Source organism: Phalacrocorax carbo, chromosome 18 (assembly GCF_963921805.1).
Source record: "Phalacrocorax carbo chromosome 18, bPhaCar2.1, whole genome shotgun sequence".
Taxonomy (NCBI): Eukaryota; Metazoa; Chordata; class Aves; order Suliformes; family Phalacrocoracidae; genus Phalacrocorax; species Phalacrocorax carbo.
In genome coordinates this window covers 6851815-6872481 of record NC_087530.1, presented here as the reverse complement: position 1 = coordinate 6872481, position 20667 = coordinate 6851815, and the positions used below count along the sequence as shown (strand labels likewise).

General features: G+C 42.4%; 1 protein-coding gene across 1 annotated transcript in view; it reads left to right on the top strand.

Annotated features, from left to right (window-relative positions):
• NUP188 (nucleoporin 188) overlaps positions 1-20667 on the top strand; it is a 29088-nt gene extending 8421 nt beyond the window's left edge. Inside the window, exons 12-44 of the mRNA XM_064468429.1 lie at positions 146-235; positions 804-869; positions 1388-1507; positions 1959-2085; positions 2223-2378; positions 2751-2877; positions 3510-3597; positions 3690-3766; positions 3932-4046; positions 4378-4498; positions 4729-4795; positions 5224-5352; positions 6535-6668; positions 7049-7155; positions 7995-8201; positions 8858-9027; positions 9369-9438; positions 10091-10158; positions 10759-10954; positions 11468-11545; positions 11901-11986; positions 12423-12568; positions 13682-13863; positions 14247-14447; positions 15123-15215; positions 15428-15586; positions 16376-16513; positions 16909-16983; positions 17714-17923; positions 18665-18796; positions 18938-19008; positions 19450-19579; positions 19809-20667. Coding sequence (XP_064324499.1) covers positions 146-235; positions 804-869; positions 1388-1507; positions 1959-2085; positions 2223-2378; positions 2751-2877; positions 3510-3597; positions 3690-3766; positions 3932-4046; positions 4378-4498; positions 4729-4795; positions 5224-5352; positions 6535-6668; positions 7049-7155; positions 7995-8201; positions 8858-9027; positions 9369-9438; positions 10091-10158; positions 10759-10954; positions 11468-11545; positions 11901-11986; positions 12423-12568; positions 13682-13863; positions 14247-14447; positions 15123-15215; positions 15428-15586; positions 16376-16513; positions 16909-16983; positions 17714-17923; positions 18665-18796; positions 18938-19008; positions 19450-19579; positions 19809-19979 — 4107 coding nt within the window. The 3' untranslated portion in view covers positions 19980-20667. The remainder of the gene's footprint in view (positions 1-145; positions 236-803; positions 870-1387; positions 1508-1958; positions 2086-2222; positions 2379-2750; positions 2878-3509; positions 3598-3689; positions 3767-3931; positions 4047-4377; positions 4499-4728; positions 4796-5223; positions 5353-6534; positions 6669-7048; positions 7156-7994; positions 8202-8857; positions 9028-9368; positions 9439-10090; positions 10159-10758; positions 10955-11467; positions 11546-11900; positions 11987-12422; positions 12569-13681; positions 13864-14246; positions 14448-15122; positions 15216-15427; positions 15587-16375; positions 16514-16908; positions 16984-17713; positions 17924-18664; positions 18797-18937; positions 19009-19449; positions 19580-19808) is intronic.

Sequence of the window (20667 nt, the reverse complement as noted above, 5' to 3'; positions counted from 1 at the left end):
CGTTTTCTGCTGCGCCTGTGCTGACTGCAGCAAGGATGTATATGAAAGGCAGTTACTCAGTTTGTAAAGCAGACTGAGTAGAGTTACAGTGTGTTCTGAATTTGTAGTCTTTCCTATAATGGCCTTGTGTATCCTTTCTTTCCAGTGTACTGCCAGCACAGCTTGTATGTGTATTTATGGACTTCTTTCCTTTGTCCTGACATCACTGGAATTACATACATTGGGCAATCAGCAGGTAAGCATCTAAGGCTCATTGCTTCTGTTACCTAATTTAAAATAACCTGTCATAACTGATGCTAACTACTTTTGTTAAATTATAATCCTGCATTTGAAACTGCAAACTTTATGTGACTTAGATCTAAAAGAGTGATTTGCTGGTTTTCCTACTGCATTTACACAATGCAAACTTAGTAAAAACCTGTGCAGACTGGCTGTTTAATAATGGAAGAGTATATCTTGCACTTGAAGTCCTCTGGATTTGAAACTAATTGTTGATTTGTTATTGCCAAAGCAACAGAAATAATATGTACTCCATTTCCAAGTTTGGAAAGACATCATATAGCCCTTTGCAGATATAGTGCACATATCTGTCCTGGCCAGTCCGTTCATGTTAAAGCTTTAGTCTGGCTGTGTGCTGGGGTTTGGGTGTGTTGGGTGTTTCTTCCTGTTTTGACTAGAGGAAGTAGTTATGTCTTGGCTGATAAACATGGAACTTAAATTCCAAAGATGTGGCAGAACTTGGTTGGGATGAAATTCCCCGTGTAAAGTAACTTTTATTTTCTTGGTCCTCTCTTCCTTTGAAGGATATAATTGATGCTGCATGTGAAGTTCTGGCAGCTTCCAGCATTCCTCAGCTCTTCTGGAAGACGGTGAGTGTGTTGGCAACTTCTTGAGTTACCTTGCCTATAACTAAAACCTGACAAAACATCCTCTTTTAGGAAGGGAACAGACTGTATTTATTTAGTTTCTAGAAGGGCCTGAGGAGCGAGTGTTCGTTTGTATCTATCTTTGATTTACTTTTGCCCTTTCCTGCCTTTTAGGTACAGCCTTGGCTTTACTCTTGAAGGATACTGGAACAAGTTTTAATATAGGTGATAGTTTAAACCAGGGCTGGGTTGCAAGGATTGAACTAACTGCTGGCAAAAGCATCATGCTTATTTTTTGTTGTCACAGAATTAGGATATGTAATGCATTATAGTCTTACTTCCTGCCTTATACTTGCACACTGCCTCATGCTTTAGTCTGTGCAAGGACTGGAGTGATACTTTTGTGCATGATTAATGTTAAATGTACAACTTAAAAAGGAACTGTATCCTTGTGCTATATTGAGACCTTTTTAGCATTTGTTTTTAGTAATATGACATTTGTTTTCTGTTTCCACCTCCAGGAACCTACTGCGGGTCTGGGTATTATCCTGGACAGTGTGTGTGGGATGTTCCCCCATCTTCTTACTCCTCTCCTTCAGCTGCTCCAAGCCCTTGTGTCTGATAAATCTACTGCAAAAAAGGTACAGGATCTCTCTTGGTGTTTGGGAGGTGATTTCAAGACAGGGATAACATGCTGTGTGATAATGCTGTGTGATTCTTGCTTTCCATTGTATCTGTTTATCTCACTTGAATCTTAGATAACAAACATTAAGCTTTTGTTGAAGAACAGTGGACGGCTCCTTTTTAGTCCTGTGCTGTTGCGGGACACATGTTCTGGCTTTTAGAAAACTTTTCAACTCTAATGCCTGAAGATTAAGATACTGCCTAATTTTTCAGGCTGTACTTTACTCAAAAGAAGTTCCTGATTAATTACATGAGACTTGTCTGGACATGTGGGCTGCCTAATAATGTTTTGGTAGGGTTGATGTCATGTCAAGAACACTTGCCTATTCCTGGAAATTACCTAGTTGATTAATTTTTAAGAAGGTCTGGCTCTTTGTCTGTATTGTTTTAAGCTCTCTCTGTATGCAGGTATACAGTTTCCTGGATAAAATGTCCTTCTATATCGAACTGTACAAGCATAAACCTCCTGATGTGATCTCTCATGAAGATGGCACACTTTGGCGAAGACAGGCCCCAAAGCTCCTCTATCCACTTGGTAACAAAACTGCACTTAACCTTTTACTGAAATACCTTGGGGAATTTTGAAATGCTTTGAGGAATTTAATTCTTTATCTGGATTCTAACTCATCGGTAAATTTGTGATATTTTTTCACCTTCTTCTTCAATCTTCAGGACTAGGTCAAACAAATCTGCGGATACCTCAGGGAACAGTGGGCCAAGTGATGCTGGACGATCGGGCTTATTTGGTACGATGGGAGTATTCCTACAGCAGCTGGACACTGTTTACCTGTGAGATTGAGATGCTGCTCCATGTCGTATCAACAGCAGGTGAGATAGGCTGGGAGCGTAAAAGAGAATAAATAATTGTTAATTGGTATCTGTTTGAGGTTCATAGTACGATTGAACAGCTCTAAATACTCTTGAAGGACCATGGAACACTTTCCTAGAAACCTGATTTTTAAATTATTATTATAATACTGTAAAATTCACTTCAGAAGGCCAAAAGCATGTGAGATGTGAGTGTGTGAGAGCATAGTGAGATGAGATAAATTTTAGATGAGAGAAAAGTTGAGATAGATAAATGTTTTTTGGTATGGGAGATGATCTTGGGATTGTGTGGTAGGATTAATGTGTATTGTTCCAGATTTGATTATTGCTTAAGTAAGATTTTGCATGCTAGTGTTAGTTTTCTTTACCCAGATGTGATTCAGCATTGCCAGAGGGTCAAGCCAATAATTGATCTGGTTCATAAAGTCATCAGCACTGATGTATCAATAGCAGATTGCCTTCTGCCAATCACGTCACGAATCTACATGCTCCTGCAGAGGTAAGTCGCTGCCTGGCATGAAGTCACTAACAGCTGGGGTACCTGAGAAGATATAATGAGCTGGAAGGATGGCTAATTACTGGTTTTGCCAAGAGCATTGCAAGAAGTGTGTCTCGGTGCTTGAACTCCCCAAGACTGGTGTTCAGTTCTCATGACTGTTCCGACTTCACGCTGTTTAATGCTTTGATGCAGCAGAATGGCCCCTCTTCCACTTCTTTCTTGAGTGTTGTGGAATTGTAAGGCATTTTTTATTGGTAGCTGTGTTTATGTGAAAGGGGAGTAAAGCATATCGTTAGAGCAATAACTTCCTGGAGTTAAAATTGGTTGTGCTTACTAGCTCTCCGCTCAGTGTTAACTGCTTGGGAATTGATGTTCTGCTGGATACTCAGTGTTCACTGTGACAGTCTGCCGTCTTGCCAGCCTTGCCTCTTGGAGTAAATTGATCTGACTCAGGTGTGAGGAGGAGGTGGCAAGTCTAGACTGAAAGTGCAGATTCTGGTGTCTGTATTTACCTCATTAGGTTTTATACTTGTGTAATTCAGTGAGAGAGAAGATATTTTGATCAAAACAATAGTATACTGGCTAGACCACAGGTGGCAGTGGATTTTATGCATAATATTTCTTTTTCTTAGGCTAACAACTGTAATCTCTCCCCCTGTGGATGTTATTGCTTCTTGTGTCGATTGTTTGACAGTACTGGCTGCTCGGATGCCAGCCAAGGTGAGAAATGACCTTCTGGGTTTGCTGGGTCTGAGAACTAGTAGACATGTATATGTGAATGAGAGGGAACATCTGTACTTTATCTCTTGCAGGTTTGGACTGACCTTCACCATACAGGGTTCTTACCATTTGTTGCCAATCCAGTGTCCAGTATGAATCACATGATTAGGTATTCATGATTCCCCAGGCCTTTTTTTTGTTTTTGGTTTTCTCCTAACCTATTCATAACCTGTCATAAGAAGTTTTTGCCAGTGTGAAATCTATGCATCTGACATCTCTTGCTCATGTCAGAGTCCTGCTATTCATGTAATGAACCCTCTTGCTGATTTCACAGTGCAGAGGGAATGAATGCTGGGGGCTATGGAAACCTATTGATGAGCATAGAACAGCCTCAAGGCGAGTACAGTGTTACCATCTCCTTCCTGAACCTGATCACGACTCTGGTCCGGGTGAGTGCTTCAGGAACGGTGCATGTGAAGTCAGCTGTAGGCTGGTGTGATAGGAAAGTGAAATACGGCCGTGTCCGAGATTCCCTCTGCAACGGGTCTCTATGAGTAATCATTGGTTGACACTCCCTTTCTGCTACTGCTTGTGCTTTCTCTGTAGTCTGATTCTTTCAAAAAACTGATTCATCTGATCTACAAAAGAACAGAAGTTGCTTGTAAATCAATAAATGCTCAATAGTTTTCTCATGCTTTAAAGACATATGCATATCTTCCTGCAAAAGGTTTCTTGTCCTTTTAACCAGAAGGGGGACAATAACATTTCTGTTTCTCTTAGGGACAGCTTGGTAGCACGCAGAGCCAAGGACTTGTGCCTTGCATTGTGTTTGTCCTGAAGGAGATGTTACCAAATTACCACAAATGGCGTTATAACTCTCATGGAGTAAGAGAGAAAATTGGTAAGGACGTTGAGTGGGGGGAGGAGGATGAGGGTATCAAAAGGATCACCTCTGAGAAAGAGAGAACATGTGAATCTTTATTCCTTTTTGTATCATTCCTTTCTAGCAGCCATTTGGGATCTGCTTTGGACATCTATCAGTGTTGCTAGATGCTGTGATTTGTTTGAAAATATTAGGAACTAGGCAACAGATCTTCCTGAACTGAGTAGTCTGTTTCATCTCTGTTTTAGGATGCCTTATTCTGCAGTTGATCCATGCTATACTGAATTTGTGCCCTGAAATGGATCCTCGCAGCAGGTAAGACAGGTGATGGATTTCAGATCTGAAGTAGCCTGGCTTTCAGTGCAGGAGAGCTCTGTTACTATCTTTTTGTTTCAGTTTTTGAATATAAATGACTAGGGGTGAACTGGCACAGTTGCATAGTGCTGGTTTCATCTGTTTGCAGTGTTACTGAGTACAGGAAGGGTAGAAAAAGATTAGAGACGTTGTTTAGAATTCCTGGTGAAGAAAGAGAAAACAGTAATTAGATTTCCTAGGACAGACTGCCATCCACTTTCCTGTTTGGTGTATCCACTCTGAAGAAAGTAGAAGGGAGAATAACGTGGGGGTCAGTGGGGGTGTAGAAATTAAGAGGTTACTTTGTGGTAGTTTTCTGAGGGCTATGTGGGAAAATACTGGAAGTATCAGCTGCTAGTGCTGATGTCCTGTATGTTCGTTTCTCACAGCAATGCCCCCAGCCTTCAGTCCTTGTGCATCTTCAGCCTGGCCAACACTGAAGCAGGGCAGGCTGTCATTAACATCATGGGAATTGGTGTGGACACTATTGATATGGTAATGGCCTCCCAGTCTAGCAGGTGAGTGGCGTGTTTCATTTCAGTAGTGTCAGGAGAGAAGCAAATGATAATATCTGAAATGTAGCTTTAATTTAACTGGGAATCAGCATAGCAGCTAGCTACAACAGCCTGCCTCGTATGGTCTGGAGGAACAAGCCTTGTTTGCTCCAGAGCCATATATAGTCTTTTCTGTACGCTATCTGTTTAATGCAGTTGTTTTAGTTTTCTGTTTCTAAATTATATTTGGAGCCTGCTGGTGGGTGTAAATGTGCTCAATTGTTTAATGTTTGCTAGCAGTTACATTTTTTTGATAAAGGATTCACTTGAATGCAATTTATAAGATTGCATGAGTGAATTGGAAGCAAGATGAGTAGAGCCAATGTTAGAAGTCTTGTGTCTTCAAGTAACCCCAGAGTTCAAATGAAGCTCTACTCATGAATAAATTGTAATAAACCTTGAACTGTAATTTTGGAATTGCTAGGGATGATTGGTCTTTTCAGGGTGGTTCTGAAGGCAACTTGAAGTACTCTGGAAGTCTTGAAGATGTCTCCAGTGTTGAGCGCCTTAACCTCCTTATGTGGCTCTCACTGAGGCTTGAATCTCTCTCCTTTCCTCTGTTCCCTTTTCCTTGCCAACCTTGCTTGACATATGGCCAGCCAAACTTGCTAGCAGGTTGTTTCTGATAGAGTTTGCCATTTTTTTCTTTCAAAACAAGTCTGGAAGGGAATCCAGGCTTGTTAAAGAAAAAGTGAGACCTATCTGAGAAATCTTTTGGCTTTAATGTCTCTTCAGAGTGTTTATCTGATAAGGAAAATCTTAGGAAAATACCAGACTTACAGCCAGTTTTCTCTCTTCATCCGGTTTTGGTACTGTATAATTTTTGTGAGACTGGTTCTGTAAATGTTTCTTTCTCTGTCTTAACACATTTTAGATCTCTCTATGCCAAAGTAGGGGGAAAAGCGACAATAGGCTGTCAGGCTATTTTTCTTCTTTGATGCTGAAAACTCGGGGCTGGGTGGACTTTTTTTTGTGGGTATGTGGGGGTTTGTATTTCAGCAGCTGTTATGTGGTGACATGACAGACTGAGTAAAAATATATTATAACCCCTGATTGACGGAGTATAGAATTTCCTCTTTGAACGTTGTACAGATAATGGTCAGTTGTCAACACAGTTAGTTACTTTGGTTTCTTTTTGGAACACAGTGATGAGTCACAAGGTCAAGGTCAACTGCTGATCCAAACAGTTAAGCTGGCATTCTCGGTTACCAATAATGTCATCCGGTTGAAACCTCCCTCTAGTGTGGTATCTCCATTAGAACAGGCACTTACTCAGCATGGTATGTATTTCTCTGTGGGGATGGCCTGGGCAGCTATGCTTTTTTGTTATTTGCATATAGTCAGTGTGTGTCTCATTACAAACAGTAGATAAGATATCAGTGTTCCAGAAAGTGGTTTCTGGTGATGGCAGAAGGCCTATTCTCCCTCCTCTGAGGCATTCTCCTCTGGGACAGCTTCTAAAGTATTAAGCAAATGTGGCTTGTTATTCACTTCTTTGTAAATGGAAACCAGCTGCCATTAGTACCTCTGGCTGGGCTCATGCCTTGTTCTTTTGGAAGACTGACCTAGTTCTCACCTTCTGCTATGGAAATCGTTATGTGGTAGATAGTTACAACTTGTTGCAGTTTCTTCTCTTTGCTTTTAATCATGTTCTCTCCAGGTGCTCATGGAAACAATCTTATTGCGGTCTTGGCCAAATACATTTACCACAAGCATGACCCTGCACTTCCACGCCTGGCCATCCAATTGCTCAAACGACTGGCTACGGTAAGATGAGACTCACACAAGTGCTCCTTTGCTTCTCCCCTTGTGATTGATTCCACCACTGAAATTCTTTCAAGATAATTTCTTCAGGCTTTTTTGTATCGGGGAGCCTAATGCAAGTCAGTTGAAGGCACTGTGGACTGAGAGCTGTAAGACAGAGCACATTAAAAATCACATAAAGGGCCCTTGGTTTTTTAACATAATCCTCTGCTGTTTCAGAAGTCCCTCAGTCGCTGAGAGGCTTCACACGAGTGGGGTGTTTTCTGCAAAGTATTTGCATCTCCAGTTGATCTCTCCACATTTTTGAGCAACTTCCTCAAGTCACTCTTAAATACAATTCCTACACCTTCTTAACTGGAACTTTAACATCTTACTGAGAAGAGGATCCTGTTTAAGTTTTTATCGGGAGCCTTTTAACTAATTTAACCAATTAATTAATGAAAGTAATCAACTTTGCCTTTTAGACTTACTGCTTTTGGCTGCTGACCTTCTGAGAATGTATTTCCAGTTTTATTAAAGCATATAAATCCAGCTCTGGGTTTATTTATTTCCAGACACATTATTCTAAAACTGTTTTTCTCTTTGTCTTTTCCAGTTTTGTCATAACCCTTGAGAAATAGGTGAGGGATAGAGCAGAATTGCTAAAGAGGAAAATTTGGATCACTTTGCAAGCTGCTTCTGCTTAATGACAACTTAGTTTTGAGTTCCGTCACACATGTTTGTTCATTCAAAATAAAATATTTCAGATTCTCAATTTGAAATGCATATCATCTTTTATATAGAGGAGAAGCATTCTGTAGAGTTTGGTTATTCTTGCTTCTGACGTTTCTTTCCTTTTGCAGGTTGCTCCCATGTCTGTTTATGCCTGCCTTGGTAGTGATGCTGCTGCCATCCGTGATGCCTTCCTCACCCGCCTGCAGAGCAAGATTGAGGACATGCGTATTAAGGTCATGATACTGGAGTTCCTCACAGTTGCGGTGGAGACACAACCTGGGCTCATTGAGCTGTTCCTGAACTTGGAAGTGAAAGACGGCAGCGACGGGTCAAAGGTAGAATAGCAGATATTTGCCCAAGGACTCACTAGTCTTTCATTGTAGCATTCGTACCAGTCTTACAGCACTAGGCTCTAAAGTCTGATAGTCCTGACATGGAACCTGATGTGCTTAATGTAAAGATAAATGCAGCTTGTGCTTGCATTTAATGGGTGTGCTGCTATCCCAGTTTCACTTTTCCCTATAGCCAAAGAGAAACTTTCTGCAACGTTTCAAGGCAGATACTGAGTTAACATAAGAACATCAGTTGGGTCAGACCAAAGATCCCTGTGTCCCACTGTCTTGACTCTGACAGTGGCCAGACAGTGAGGAAGCTGAAGATGGAGGTACAATGGACAATGTTAATTTTCCAGAATACCCATTCTGGTACCTTGCAGTTCAAGGTCTTCTTGGGCTGGGACCTTCTGAAGGCGCTCGGTCTTACTAAGTCTTAGCTTAGCTAATTTTTTTTTTATTCCCCTAAAAATATTTTTTTCTCCCCTGTGTTATAACTACATTCCTTGTAGTTATATGCAAAATCTATGATGGCATCATGTGCTCAAGATTTATTTGTCTGTGTATTGTTCAAGTGGAATCAAGCACATTCTGCTTTAATAGGTGCCTACATAGTGGTTCTGTAGTGATGTAACCTGTCTCGTTTCCTTTTGCTGTAGGAATTCAGCTTAGGGGAGTGGAGTTGCCTCCAAGTAGTCTTAGAGCTGATAGACTCCAAACAACAGGAGAGGTACTGGTGCCCTCCCCTCTTGCATCGTGCTGCCATTGCCTTCCTGCATGCTCTGTGGCAGGACCGTCGAGACAGCGCCATGCTAGTTCTAAGGACAAAGTGAGTTCTTGTTTTTCTACAATGTATTTTTCTTTCTTTTTTCCAAAATACTTTTTCTTTGATTCATCAGACTTTTCAGGGACATTTGCATCTTAGTTTATGCGTGCCCTGCTAAGGGTATGCAGCATATGGGCTTTGAACTTAGTCTCTCAGGAAAGAAGATGAGAACCTGTATGTGCGTGTTCAGAAGCAAATATATTTCATTCTCTTTCTTTTATACAAAGCTGTATAAGCATGTATTTACCAAAGTGTATTTTCTGTGAAGTTTGGAACAGTCAAAATGCTGCTAGGCATGTGGCATGGGGGACATAACTGACTTTACTTCTGTATATATCTCTTAGGCCAAAGTTCTGGGAAAATTTAACCAATCCCCTCTTTGGGACCCTTCCTCCGCCTTCAGAATCGTCAGAGGTGAGTTACGTCCAAACAAAATGAAGGTAGTTGTGTATTTCTCAGAAAAGGTTTCTAAGTGATACATGTGGCTCTTCCCTCTGCTTGCAGTTTGCTAAAAGCAGGTATGATCGAGTGGTTTAAACACAGGCAGGAGATGAAGTGAGTGCTTCCTGGCTTTGCAGAGACTGTACAGCTGTGAACTGTCTTTTGAAATTCTCTGCTCTTTATTCACATATGAAACAAAAATAGATGTTACCTAGCATCTGTGGTAACACTTTTTGGAAGCTGTGCTGTCTGTAGTGTATCCATACTAAACCTCGTGTGATGTTGGGCAAAAGAAAGTCTCCTTTCTTTTTTTTTCAGGCATAGCTCAGGCTGACTGGTATCACGGAGGAATCGATTAGGTTCTTGCCATTATTCCTTTCTATGGGAGTTTCCCTATTCATTTTGAAAGTCCTGTGCCCTTGCTCAGAGTGCTGCTTTGAACACAGCATTCTTTCCTTATCACCAGTCCATGGTCAAGTGACATAACTATTGCTATCATGGGAGAAACAGGTCTGCTGCAGAGCTAGAGTATCAGTTACTGCCAGCAGATGGGTAGGGATAAATCAGAATTCCACTCACCTGCAGAGCCAGGTGCTCAGATTTGGCTTTTTTTTCTTCTTTATAGCTCAGTGTCTTGGATACCTGTGCCTTAATCATGAAAATCATCTGTTTGGAGATCTACTATGTTGTCAAGTGAGTCTTTGATACTTTTTAATGATCTAAATTCTTTGTGTTAAATCTTGATAGACCGTGCAGGCTTTGAGGGACAATTTGAAAATGTGGGAAGAGCAGTAATTTATAAACAAATCACAAATGTGCATTTGAGATTCTTGCAATCACCAGTTGCAGAAAGAGATGTTACAGTGTTTATGCAGCCTGTAGGTCCAATTGTTAGTAATAGTATTTTTCTTGTACCCTGGAATGAGAATATATAGTATTTATTAAAACTAATTTTAAACTAAGCTAAGTTCACCTACTGTAGTGATTGCTGAATAACATTTTAGCAGTTTTCTCCCACTCTTTTTGTTTTTTGGAACATAACTGCCCTTTCACATGTTGAAAAGTGACAGTTATCTAAAATCTCCACTTAAAACAAAATTCATAGATTTTCTTCAGGGATTGTGTTTTTCCTTCACATTTGATGCAAAAAGTGGGATTCCCTGCACAGGTCTAATATGTGGAATAACCTTCACTTGCAAGCTGTGTCCTTGGCTTTCCTACCTGAATCTCAGAAGAAGTATATTTTCTGACCAAAGAATAAATGAAGATAACTTGTCCTCTTGATTTGGTCAGGGGCTCACTGGATCAGTCCCTGAAAGACACGCTGAAGAATTTCTCCACCAAAAAGCGCTTTGCCTATTGGTCAGAATATGTGAAGTTACTGGCATATCATGTGGCAGAGACAGAGGGTAGCAGCTGTGCCTCCATGACAGAATATCAAATGCTGATCTCAGCCTGGCGGATGCTGCTGATAATCTCTACTAGCCATGTAAGAGCTACCTCTTATCTTTCATGATAATCAGAAATTAACATTTTGAATAATACAATGTCAACTTCTCAGGGCCAGCTAAGCCATAATGAAGAATTCACTGGTTTTTCTTTCCATTTTCTTGTATATATATGCTTAAAACACAAGTTGGCATGAGCGTGGTACAAGAGGTTAGAGTAGGTTGTGTTTTGCTGTTTGATCAAAATAAGCATATTGTCTGTCTGAGCAGAGGAGGGAGGTAGTATATATTTTTTATAGCAGTTCTAAGTAATTCTGTAATCCTGAAGAGATTTTGCTGAGTCAAGTGAGGCAGGGATACACCATTAGGGAAATTAGTCGTGGCCGGCTTCTTGTCAACTGTTAATGTAATACTTCAGTGATTTCTGTAATCACTCAGTAGCTATAAAATTTGGTGAATTCTTAAAGTAACAAATTAAAACAGTAGACTGCTGTTGGACTGCTAAGAAGGTGCATCTTTTGTTGTGCTTGATTGATCTCTGTCTTTGATCTTAGGCAGATATAATGCACCTGACTGATTCTGCAGTTCATCAGCAATTGTTTCTGGATGTGCTAAATGGGACCAAGGTTTTGGTACGTGCTGCTTCCTGTCAGTTCTTTGATTTCCCAATTGCTCATCTCCTTTGTACTATGAGGAGTTCTGTTTCTGCAGCTGCTCACCATCATAGCTTTTTAGATCCTGTGAAATTGGGCTAAAACAAAGCCTCTCTCCCCGAATTGATGAGCTTCTTATAAATCTTTATTTTGTATGTGTTATTCTTGTCATCACTGGGTGACCCTGCAGAGGGTCCCGACTATGGTTCCCTCGATGTTGCTACCTGCTGAAGAACAAACCTGGTCGTTTGGTGGTGGTGCTTGGGCTGAGGATTTCTTAAGTGTTCTTACATGTGACTGTTGCAACTGTAACTCTTGCAGTATTTCTCCTTAGCTTCTAGTTCCCATGTCAGTATCCTGTCTGCAGCTGGGGTCTATGCTATGTACCCTTCTTCTGATCCTGCTCAAACAGTGGAAGAGGTACGTATTTTGTTTGGACAATTTCTATTTAGCAGTGACTAATAAAACTTGGGAGATTATGTTTAAGTGTTTTGCTCTAGTGAGATTCCCTTAGTGATTTGGGGAGAAGACTGAAACCTTATCATAAAATTCTCTTTTTGGATGGCAAATGTCTGTAGGTTGTTGCTGAAATCTCTTGTAGTAATACATTTATGGTTTGGCATCCTGCTTGCTGGTGAAAATAGTGTCAAAAAAGCTTTTGTGATAGTCAGTCCTGCATTCTCACTGTACTGTGGAATGTCTTTAGTGAGATCCAGGTGGTCACTTAAAGTTTACTTGGAAGAACTGTTTTTATTTGTGTGGATCATGTAACTTACGATACACACAGCTCAGTCAAGCCAATATATTTATTGAGGGATCTTGTCTAATCTGAAGAGCTCTCCCTTTTTGTTGTCAGCGAGTTGGGTTCTGTGGATAAAATCATAAACTCCTTGACGCAGATTCTGGAGGGAGTACTACAGGCAGATCAGCAGATGATGGAGAAAACCAAAGCCAAAGTGTTCTCAGCTCTTATCACTGTGCTGCAAATGAAGGAGATGAAAGGTGAGGTGGTGTATGTACGAGTGTCAAGAGCAGAGCTGCCATGGCTGAATATACCCTAACACACTAGTGTTTCTATGATAAAAATGCTTTTGGCATTAGTAGTAGGAGAGGATGCTGAATATACTCACCAACCCATGGGACTTCTCTACTTTTTTCTTACTTGTTTCAGCTAGTTTTAGCAAGAGATGAGGTTTATCATTCACAGTATGTGTATGTCTTCCCTTTTTCCTCAATAACCCCTATATTCTATCAGTTTGATAGAGACAAGATAGGGTTCCCATGTGTTTTTGAAAATAGCTCAGTGGGTGTGGGAGGGACACCCTAGTAAGGCCATCTCCAACAGTGATTGTGGAGCTTAGATTTTGACATTAATTTCTAGTTAGAGATAACAAAAGGCCCAAACACAAGGAAGTCTTCAGCGGGTACATTTTGTTACAAACAGAGAAGTTACTCTGGTCATTACTTCTGTCACCTGTGGGCAACTTATGTTGCAGTGGCACTTGAACACCCTCAGTGGCATCTGGGCAGTATTTCTCTACAACACATACAAAGGCAATCGTGGTGTTGAGAAGTGTATCAGCTTACCTTTCTGTGCAGTTCTTGCCCCACTGCTGGGGCTCTGCAAGCCCATATATTTTGGAAAATAGAAAGTGGAGGTTCGGGTTTTTTTTAAATTTATTTTTCCTGTTGAATTTGAGTTTCAAGTCATGCTGGTAAAAGTTTATTGTAATGCTTTTGATGAGAATGTGGTATTTATATGGACTCACAGAATATAGACTGCACCCACTGGACACTACCAGCAATCTGGAGAAATGGGTAGAAAATGCTGTAATGAGCAGTTATGGAATAATCTGTCCATAGTAGTGCTTGATTTGTGCCTTGAAATGTCATCAGTTTATATGACTTTATTATCCAGATGACCATTTAATCCCTTATTATATCCTCCTAGGCTTGATCAGCTAACATAGTCACAGTTACTTCTGTTCTATTTTGTAGGTTTTGAAATTAAAACAGAATAAATACTAGCGCCAAGATGGTGATGTTATCAGTTGAACTGGAAACCTAACACACAATTCTTGTACTTAACTGTTGTCTATTCTGTGTGTGTCACAGTGAATGAGATCCCACAGTACTCCCAGCTGGTGTTGAGCGTGTGTGAAACACTCCAAGATGAGGTAATTGCACTCTTTGATCAGACTCGACACAGCCTGACCTTGGGAGATGCTACAGATGACAAGGACAGCATGGAAACAGATGATGCCTCCCGAGTTAAACACAAGGACCAGCGAGATGGGGTAAGGGACCTGTTCATCTGCTTTGCAGCTATGTTTCTTTTCTTTAAAGTTCTCTGTGTGCTTGGAACAACTTGCCTTGCAGCCCTCTGCCTTCAAAGGAAGTTCCGGCAATTTCTGTTTCAGAATTACACCATGTCTTTTTGGTACACATTTGTCTGGGAAGTTGGCTGTTGCCGCCTCTTTTCCAGATCTGTCCTAAAAAATGTTGTCACAATTGCTAATACAGCCAGGAACTGTGCAGAGTATAATGTGAGGGATACCAGCTGCCTTAATTTGGGATTCTGAGAATGATTGAGCTTTAGGTTGTGTTAGTAAACACTTTCAAGATTTTCTTGGCATCCATGTCAAGCTTATACCTCGTTCTCCTTTCCTTGTCACTGCAGGTGTGTGTTTTGGGTCTGCATCTGGCTAAAGAGCTCTGTGAAGTTGATGAAGATGGAGACTACTGGCTACAGATTACTAGGAAAGTCCCTGTGCTTCCTACTATCTTTGCCGCATTGGAGATCAGCTTGAGAGTTAAACAAAACCTTCACTTCACGGAGGCCTCATTACATTTACTGCTGACCTTAGCAAGGACTCAGCAGGTGAGAGATGCAGAGAAATGAGAGCATATAGCTATATATTTTTAATAGGAACTGTATGTCTCATTATTCTGCAGGCGATGCAGCTGAACAATGATCTGTAGATGAAGTGTTTATTTTAGAGGCTGGCAAGCAGTAGGTCCTCTCTGCGTGCCTGCCTAGTTTGCCTTGTTTTTCTTGATAATGGGATGTCTCGGATGGAAGAGCTGAGCCAGCCAGAGCAGACCTGTAATTCAGAGCAGGCACTTTTGCTGAATGTATTCTTCTGCAATACAAATTATCCTTCCTAGTTAAAACAGCATTAAGTGTTGGAACCAGCTTTCTCATTAGTTGCAATAAAGCGTTGTTTATTACAAATTCAACTTTGTGTGGGGCTTTAGGAGAAAGCAAGGTCATTCCAAAGCCAGCCCTTTTCAGAGATTATGTGTGTACCGACCAGGTGATATTGGGATGGAATTCATAGTACAGTGATGCAGGTCAGATTTTACTGGAAGAAGAGTGTTGCTTTTCTTGATACTGAATTTTTAACAACACAGAGAAGCATGTGTAGATGAAAGTTCTCCAAATGGGTGGTGATGGTGCGAAGGACAGAAATATCTAACTAAAAATAAGTCTCTTTAGTCTCAGAGAGGAAAGAGATATGCAAATTTTAACAGTAGTTTGTTCTGTGTCTTGTAGGGAGCAGCAGCAGTGGCTGGAGCTGGTGTCACACAGAGTGTCTGCTTGCCCCTCTTGAGTGTGTACCAGCTCAGCACTAATGGAGCCATCCAGGTGGGTGCTACTTCGTTTTGGGTGGGAGAGCGCCAGGAGAGCTTGCCATGCCCTGCCTTGTGGGCTGTGGTTGGAGCAGAGCCCTCCTGGTCTGGGCAGGACAGCAGCCACCCCTAGAGTCCAGAGATGGTGTGTGCTACACTGGGCAGCAGTGTGGCAGTAAGTAATAAGTAAATAAGTAATTTATTTTTGTATCTGTCCGATTTATTCAGACATCTGCTTCTTCTCGAAAGTCTCTGGATGCCCCGTCTTGGCCTGGAGTCTATCGTCTCTCCATGTCACTGATGGAACGCCTTCTTAAAACACTTAGATACAACTTCCTGACGGAAGCATTAGACTTTGTTGGTGTCCATCAAGAGAGGATTCTTCAGGTGTGTCATATACTTCCTCTGTGATGGTTCACTTGGCTTCTGTGTTGCAATAGCAGCAGAAACATGTCAGAAAGTGCAGAAGCATTGAAAAGAGGCTCCTGCCTCAGAAGGGTTTACAGCAGAAATAATTCAATAGCAGAAGAAGGAGGATAGAATATACAAGCCACATAGTTAGGCCGGGATGGTTGTTATGATACTTGTTAGAGCTGGGCAGTCACCATCTGTTCCTCATGTTCGCTCTTGGGGTTATAACTTTGCTACAGGTGTTTAATATGACGGCTTAACACAGTAGCAGAAGCGAGAGTTTGGTTGGAACTCGCTTTGTGGCTGGCTGCTTTGCAAAGAAAAAGATGAGAGCTGTTCTTGGAGGTCGTTTCAGCTCAGCCTTGCTCAGATAATGAAAATGCTGTGGTCAGAGTTAAATCACCATTTGGGTCAGCAAGCTTTCACATCCTGCAATACTGAAATACCTGTACTGGCTGGATTGTGTCAGTGCAGACATCCTGAAGAGTCCTGTTTGTAACTAGGTGCCGAATTATCTGTTTATAGGCATGTTCCCCAGACAAATAGCAGTCTTATATGTCAGCAGAGCTCATGAAATGCATTGACCTCTGACTGTGAATATAAAGTGCTGAGTCTGACCCATGTGCTGTGCAGCTACTTTCATGAATGCATTTTCTGTCCCTAAAGGCAGATCCTGTGTATCTTCAGCTTTTTCTGCTAGAGAAGGGAATGGGCTTTTTGTGATTAAACTGTAATTGCCCTGATTTACTTCTCCCTCCTTTCCAGTGCCTGAATGCAGTACGGACAGTACAGAGCTTGGCCTGTCTGGAAGAGGCTGATCACACTGTTGGCTTCATTCTTCAGCTCTCAAATTTCACAAAGGAGTGGCATTTCCACTTGCCACAGCTAATGAGGGACATGCAGGTAGGAATTAGCATACTGCTGTGGATAATACATGCCTTGGAGTGCGGGGATTTGCGTGTGTTAAGAGAAAATAGCACTATATCACCTTTTATTGCTGCTCTTTTAATAGGAACTCTTGCTGAGGTAATTTACATGTTTGTTCTGTCAGTACCTTGTCTGAATTGAGTGAGGAAAGGTAACTTGGGGGCAGGCAGATGGTAGCTTGGAATTCAATGTTTTGCTCCTGGTTCTCAGTGCCATGTGACTCCGAGAAAATACTGAGAAATCAAGAGACTGCATTGATCCTCTATGATCGCAGTGTTCTGTTTAACTGGGTTTTCTAGCTACCACCAATGGTAGCAAATAGATGGGTTTTGAGCTTTTAAGAGATTTCTCCCTCATCTTCTTTATTTCAGGTGAACCTGTGTTATCTGTGTCAGGCCTGTACCTCCCTCCTGCACAGCCGCAAAATGCTCCAGCACTACCTGCAGGTGAGGATGGGGAATGTAAGCCGAACTGTAAGTTAGGAGTGTTGCATGCCCGTGCTCCCTGTTAAAAGGCAAATATTACTCAATATCAAGGCTCTTGGATGTTGGACTGATTGTCAGTAGTCCTAGCAGTGATCATTGACAATCATCAATAGTTAGGATTTGCACTTCTTCACAGCAAAAAAAAATGTGTAAAGAGTAGTCTGGACTTTAAAAGCTCTGGACTGTGTAAAGTCAGTCCTAGAGAAACAGCAGCCTGTGTTTGAATGATGCTGTTATCGTCTTATAGCTGTCTACACTGTAGCAAGAAAGCTGCATTGCTTGTAGTGCTCCGTACTGCCAATAATTAAGCCACTGTTGATGTGGTGTCCTTGATCTGATTTTAATTTGTTTAAGAGAGATAGCTCTTGTTCTTGGGGAATCCTTAGATTCTTGAGGTGGAGACGATGCATTGCTGCTGATGTGTTATTTCAGCATGGCTGAGGCTTGGTGTGTTGATTAGAGATTCTTTTTCTGGAATGTGGAATCTAAATAGCCTCTGCAGCTGCCTCCCTGCAATGCAGTGCCTCCCCTGATGCAGACTAAGTGTAGATTCTCATGCTCCTAGCAGGTGACAGACTTTGGGTGCCTTATTTCCTCAGTCCTTTTGTTCATAGCTTTTTTTTTTTCCCCCAGAAGTACTGAAAAATAATCATATATGTATTGAAGAGTTTATTTTTTCCTTTCTCCACAGACAAAAAATGGTGATTCCCTTCCATCAAGTGTGACTCCACGAGTGCAGCGTAATCCTCAGGCCTCCTCCAAACATCCCAGCCCTGAGTCAGAGGCAGCAGAGCAGAAAGCACTGCTTACAGTGCAGTACAGCCTCTTGAAAATCCTCAGCAAATCTCTTGCCGCCCTGCGCCATTTCACCCCTGATGTCTGCCAGATCCTCCTTGATCAGGTAGAGGAGGAGGAGAGATGCTTCTCCCTGAAGTGGGGAGTTCCCAGCATTTCAAATGATGTTCTGGGTCTGTGCAGTGAGACACATTCTGTCCTGCTTGAGATGATGACCCCACCATACATCTGTTGTTCTGCCGCACAAAGCGGGAAGGCAGGACACAAGGATTTCCCCTTAGGAATCAGGCACTGATCAGTGTGAAAGGGAGGCTTGGCTGAGCTTTTGTGTGATCTGCACAACGCTGTGTTCCTGTAGCGTTACTGGAGCAGGCTAGTAACCCAGCTAGGTTTGTAGCCTCAGAATGTCGCTCTTCAGAGAAGACACCCTCTTGTTATCCTCCTGTGTTGGTGTGACCTAGTAGCTGGTCTCCAAGATCAGAGAAGGAAGGTTTAATCCTTGATTCTGGTAGTGTCCTGCTGCTAACTTTTCGATAGTTAACTTCCTTTTCCTGTGCCTCTATGTACATATGCCTGGGCTTTTGAAAACAATCTGGAAAAAGTCACTACGTAAGCTTGCCACTTGGTGGCAAGCTGTGTTGCTTGGGAGCTGGAGAAGGCTGATTGTGCAGTACTGTACAGAATGCTCTCTACTGCTCCGTCTGCATACTTGAGATTTGGGAAATGATCTCAGTGCTTCTAGTTTTCCATGCAAAAAGCGTGGTACAGGGGACCAGATATTCTTGGTACTACAACAACATACTCATGGCCTCAGGGGTCATTCACTCCTCTTTCTGTTTCTCCACAGTCACTGGACCTTGCTGAGTACAACTTGCTCTTTGTTTTGAGTTTCACCACACCAGCCTTTGATTCAGATGTCGCACCTTCCTTTGGGACCCTCCTTGCCACAGTCAACGTGGCCCTTAACATGTTGGGAGAGGTACTAGCCATTTCTCTGTTTGGGAGAGCACAGCACTTGCAGTGATCTCACAGCACTCATTCTGCTGATATTTTGAAGAGTAGGAATATTTCCTCTTGTATCTCCTGTCTCTAATGCCTGTCTGTTTTTTTTCCCTTTAAGCTGGATAAGAAGAAGGAACCTTTCCCTCAGGCTGCAGGGCTAAATATGCAAGAGGGAACCAAAACCCTCAAGTAAGTTTCTAGCTGTTTGATTTAGTCATGGCTAAGAGCAGGACCTAATGCTCCTCAGATCAGAACTGAGGTTTACATTCATGTAGCTTCAGAGCTGCTCACTCTGAATCCAAGGAGTTCAGGTAGCCCATCAGAAGCTCTCCAAAGCAAGCAGGGACTTTTGTGGCAGGGTGTGTGAAGCCATCCCATCCTAAGATGCAGTATATAGAGTTGTGTGATGCTTATTTACCAGTATATTTGAATTAGACTTCCCTGATGGCCAACAGGGGTTTCTACTCTGCGGACCACACCTTTTGGGTGTCACTGCTTGAGCAGAATGTGAACAGTAGCAGTGTTAGCTCCTACGTACCCTGTGTGTGAAGTCTCTCTAAGAGTCTTTGACCTTGAAACTAGAGTGTGCTGACCTTTTTGGTGCCTGCTGATATGTGTTTCTCTGCGCAGGTCTCTGCTCATGTTTACAATGGAAAACTGTTTCTACCTGCTCATCTCCCAGGCTGTTCGGTACTTGAGAGACCCAGCCGTGCACCCCCGTGATAAGCAGCGGATGAAACAGGAGCTCAGCTCTGAGCTGGTAAGTAGCTTGTGCCATGCTTTCTCGCTGTTCGGTGTAAATGTATCTTGTGGGAGAAGGTCATTTGTCTTTGGCTGCTCAGTAGAGCCCATTTCCCAGCATGAGTCAGCCAGAGGCATCTCGGCCTGCACATACTGGTGCCTGTTCCTGTGCCACCGGCAGCCTGTTTGTGGAGGGAAAGGGGCATGTGTTCAGAAGAAGCTAACTTGTTACGTGCTTCTAATTTCAGAGTACACTGCTCTCCAGCCTGTCTCGTTACTTCCGCCGTGGTGGTCCTTCTTCACCTGCCAGCGGGGTTCTTCCCTCTCCCCAAGGAAAGTCTGCTTCCAAGCTGGGTCCTGAGGGGCAGGAGCCTTTGTTTCAGCTTGTGCAGGCCTTTGTCCGGCACGTGCAGAGATAGATTCCATCCTGCCCCTGCCTCCCTTTTCAGGACCTGCAGGAGAACAATTCATGTCCACCACAGAAGGCATCACCTTTGGCAGAGCTCGTAACAAGGAGTGGGAAAGGGAGGGAGGCCTGGTGTGGGCAGTGGTGTAAACCGAGCTGTAACATCAGCAGTGCGATCCCACTGAACTCTTGCAACCCTGTAGCGGAGTGAATGTAAGGAAAGCCGAGTGCGGCTCTTCAGTGATCAGCCCATGTGCACAGCCTGGCTGCTCCATCTGCTAGAGCATCCTGGCTGGGTACAAGTGCTGAACAGTCAAAACCTTTATTTTTATAGCTTGTACCTCAGCTGGGGAAGCTGTGGCTGGATGGAGAGAGGAGACAAACTTTCCACTGGGCATTTACTCTGCTCTTAACACAAGGTGCAATCTGCCTCTCCCTTGCAGTCAGCGTCCAGTTAAGGCACAACCAAGGGATCAGCCAGCAATTCAGAGACCATCTTTCTACTGCTATTTTTGTACTGAATGGTTCAAGCAAGACGGTGTATGTGTGCTCACGCCTTCCCTTCACCCTGCAGCCTGTGTGTTGTGTGCGTTTCTGAAGAGCAAAGCCTCAAGGTTTTTAAGTCAAAATTCCATTGCTCCAGTCTTGCAGATTTTTGTAACTGTGCCCTATTTATACTGATATTAAAACCTTTATAGACA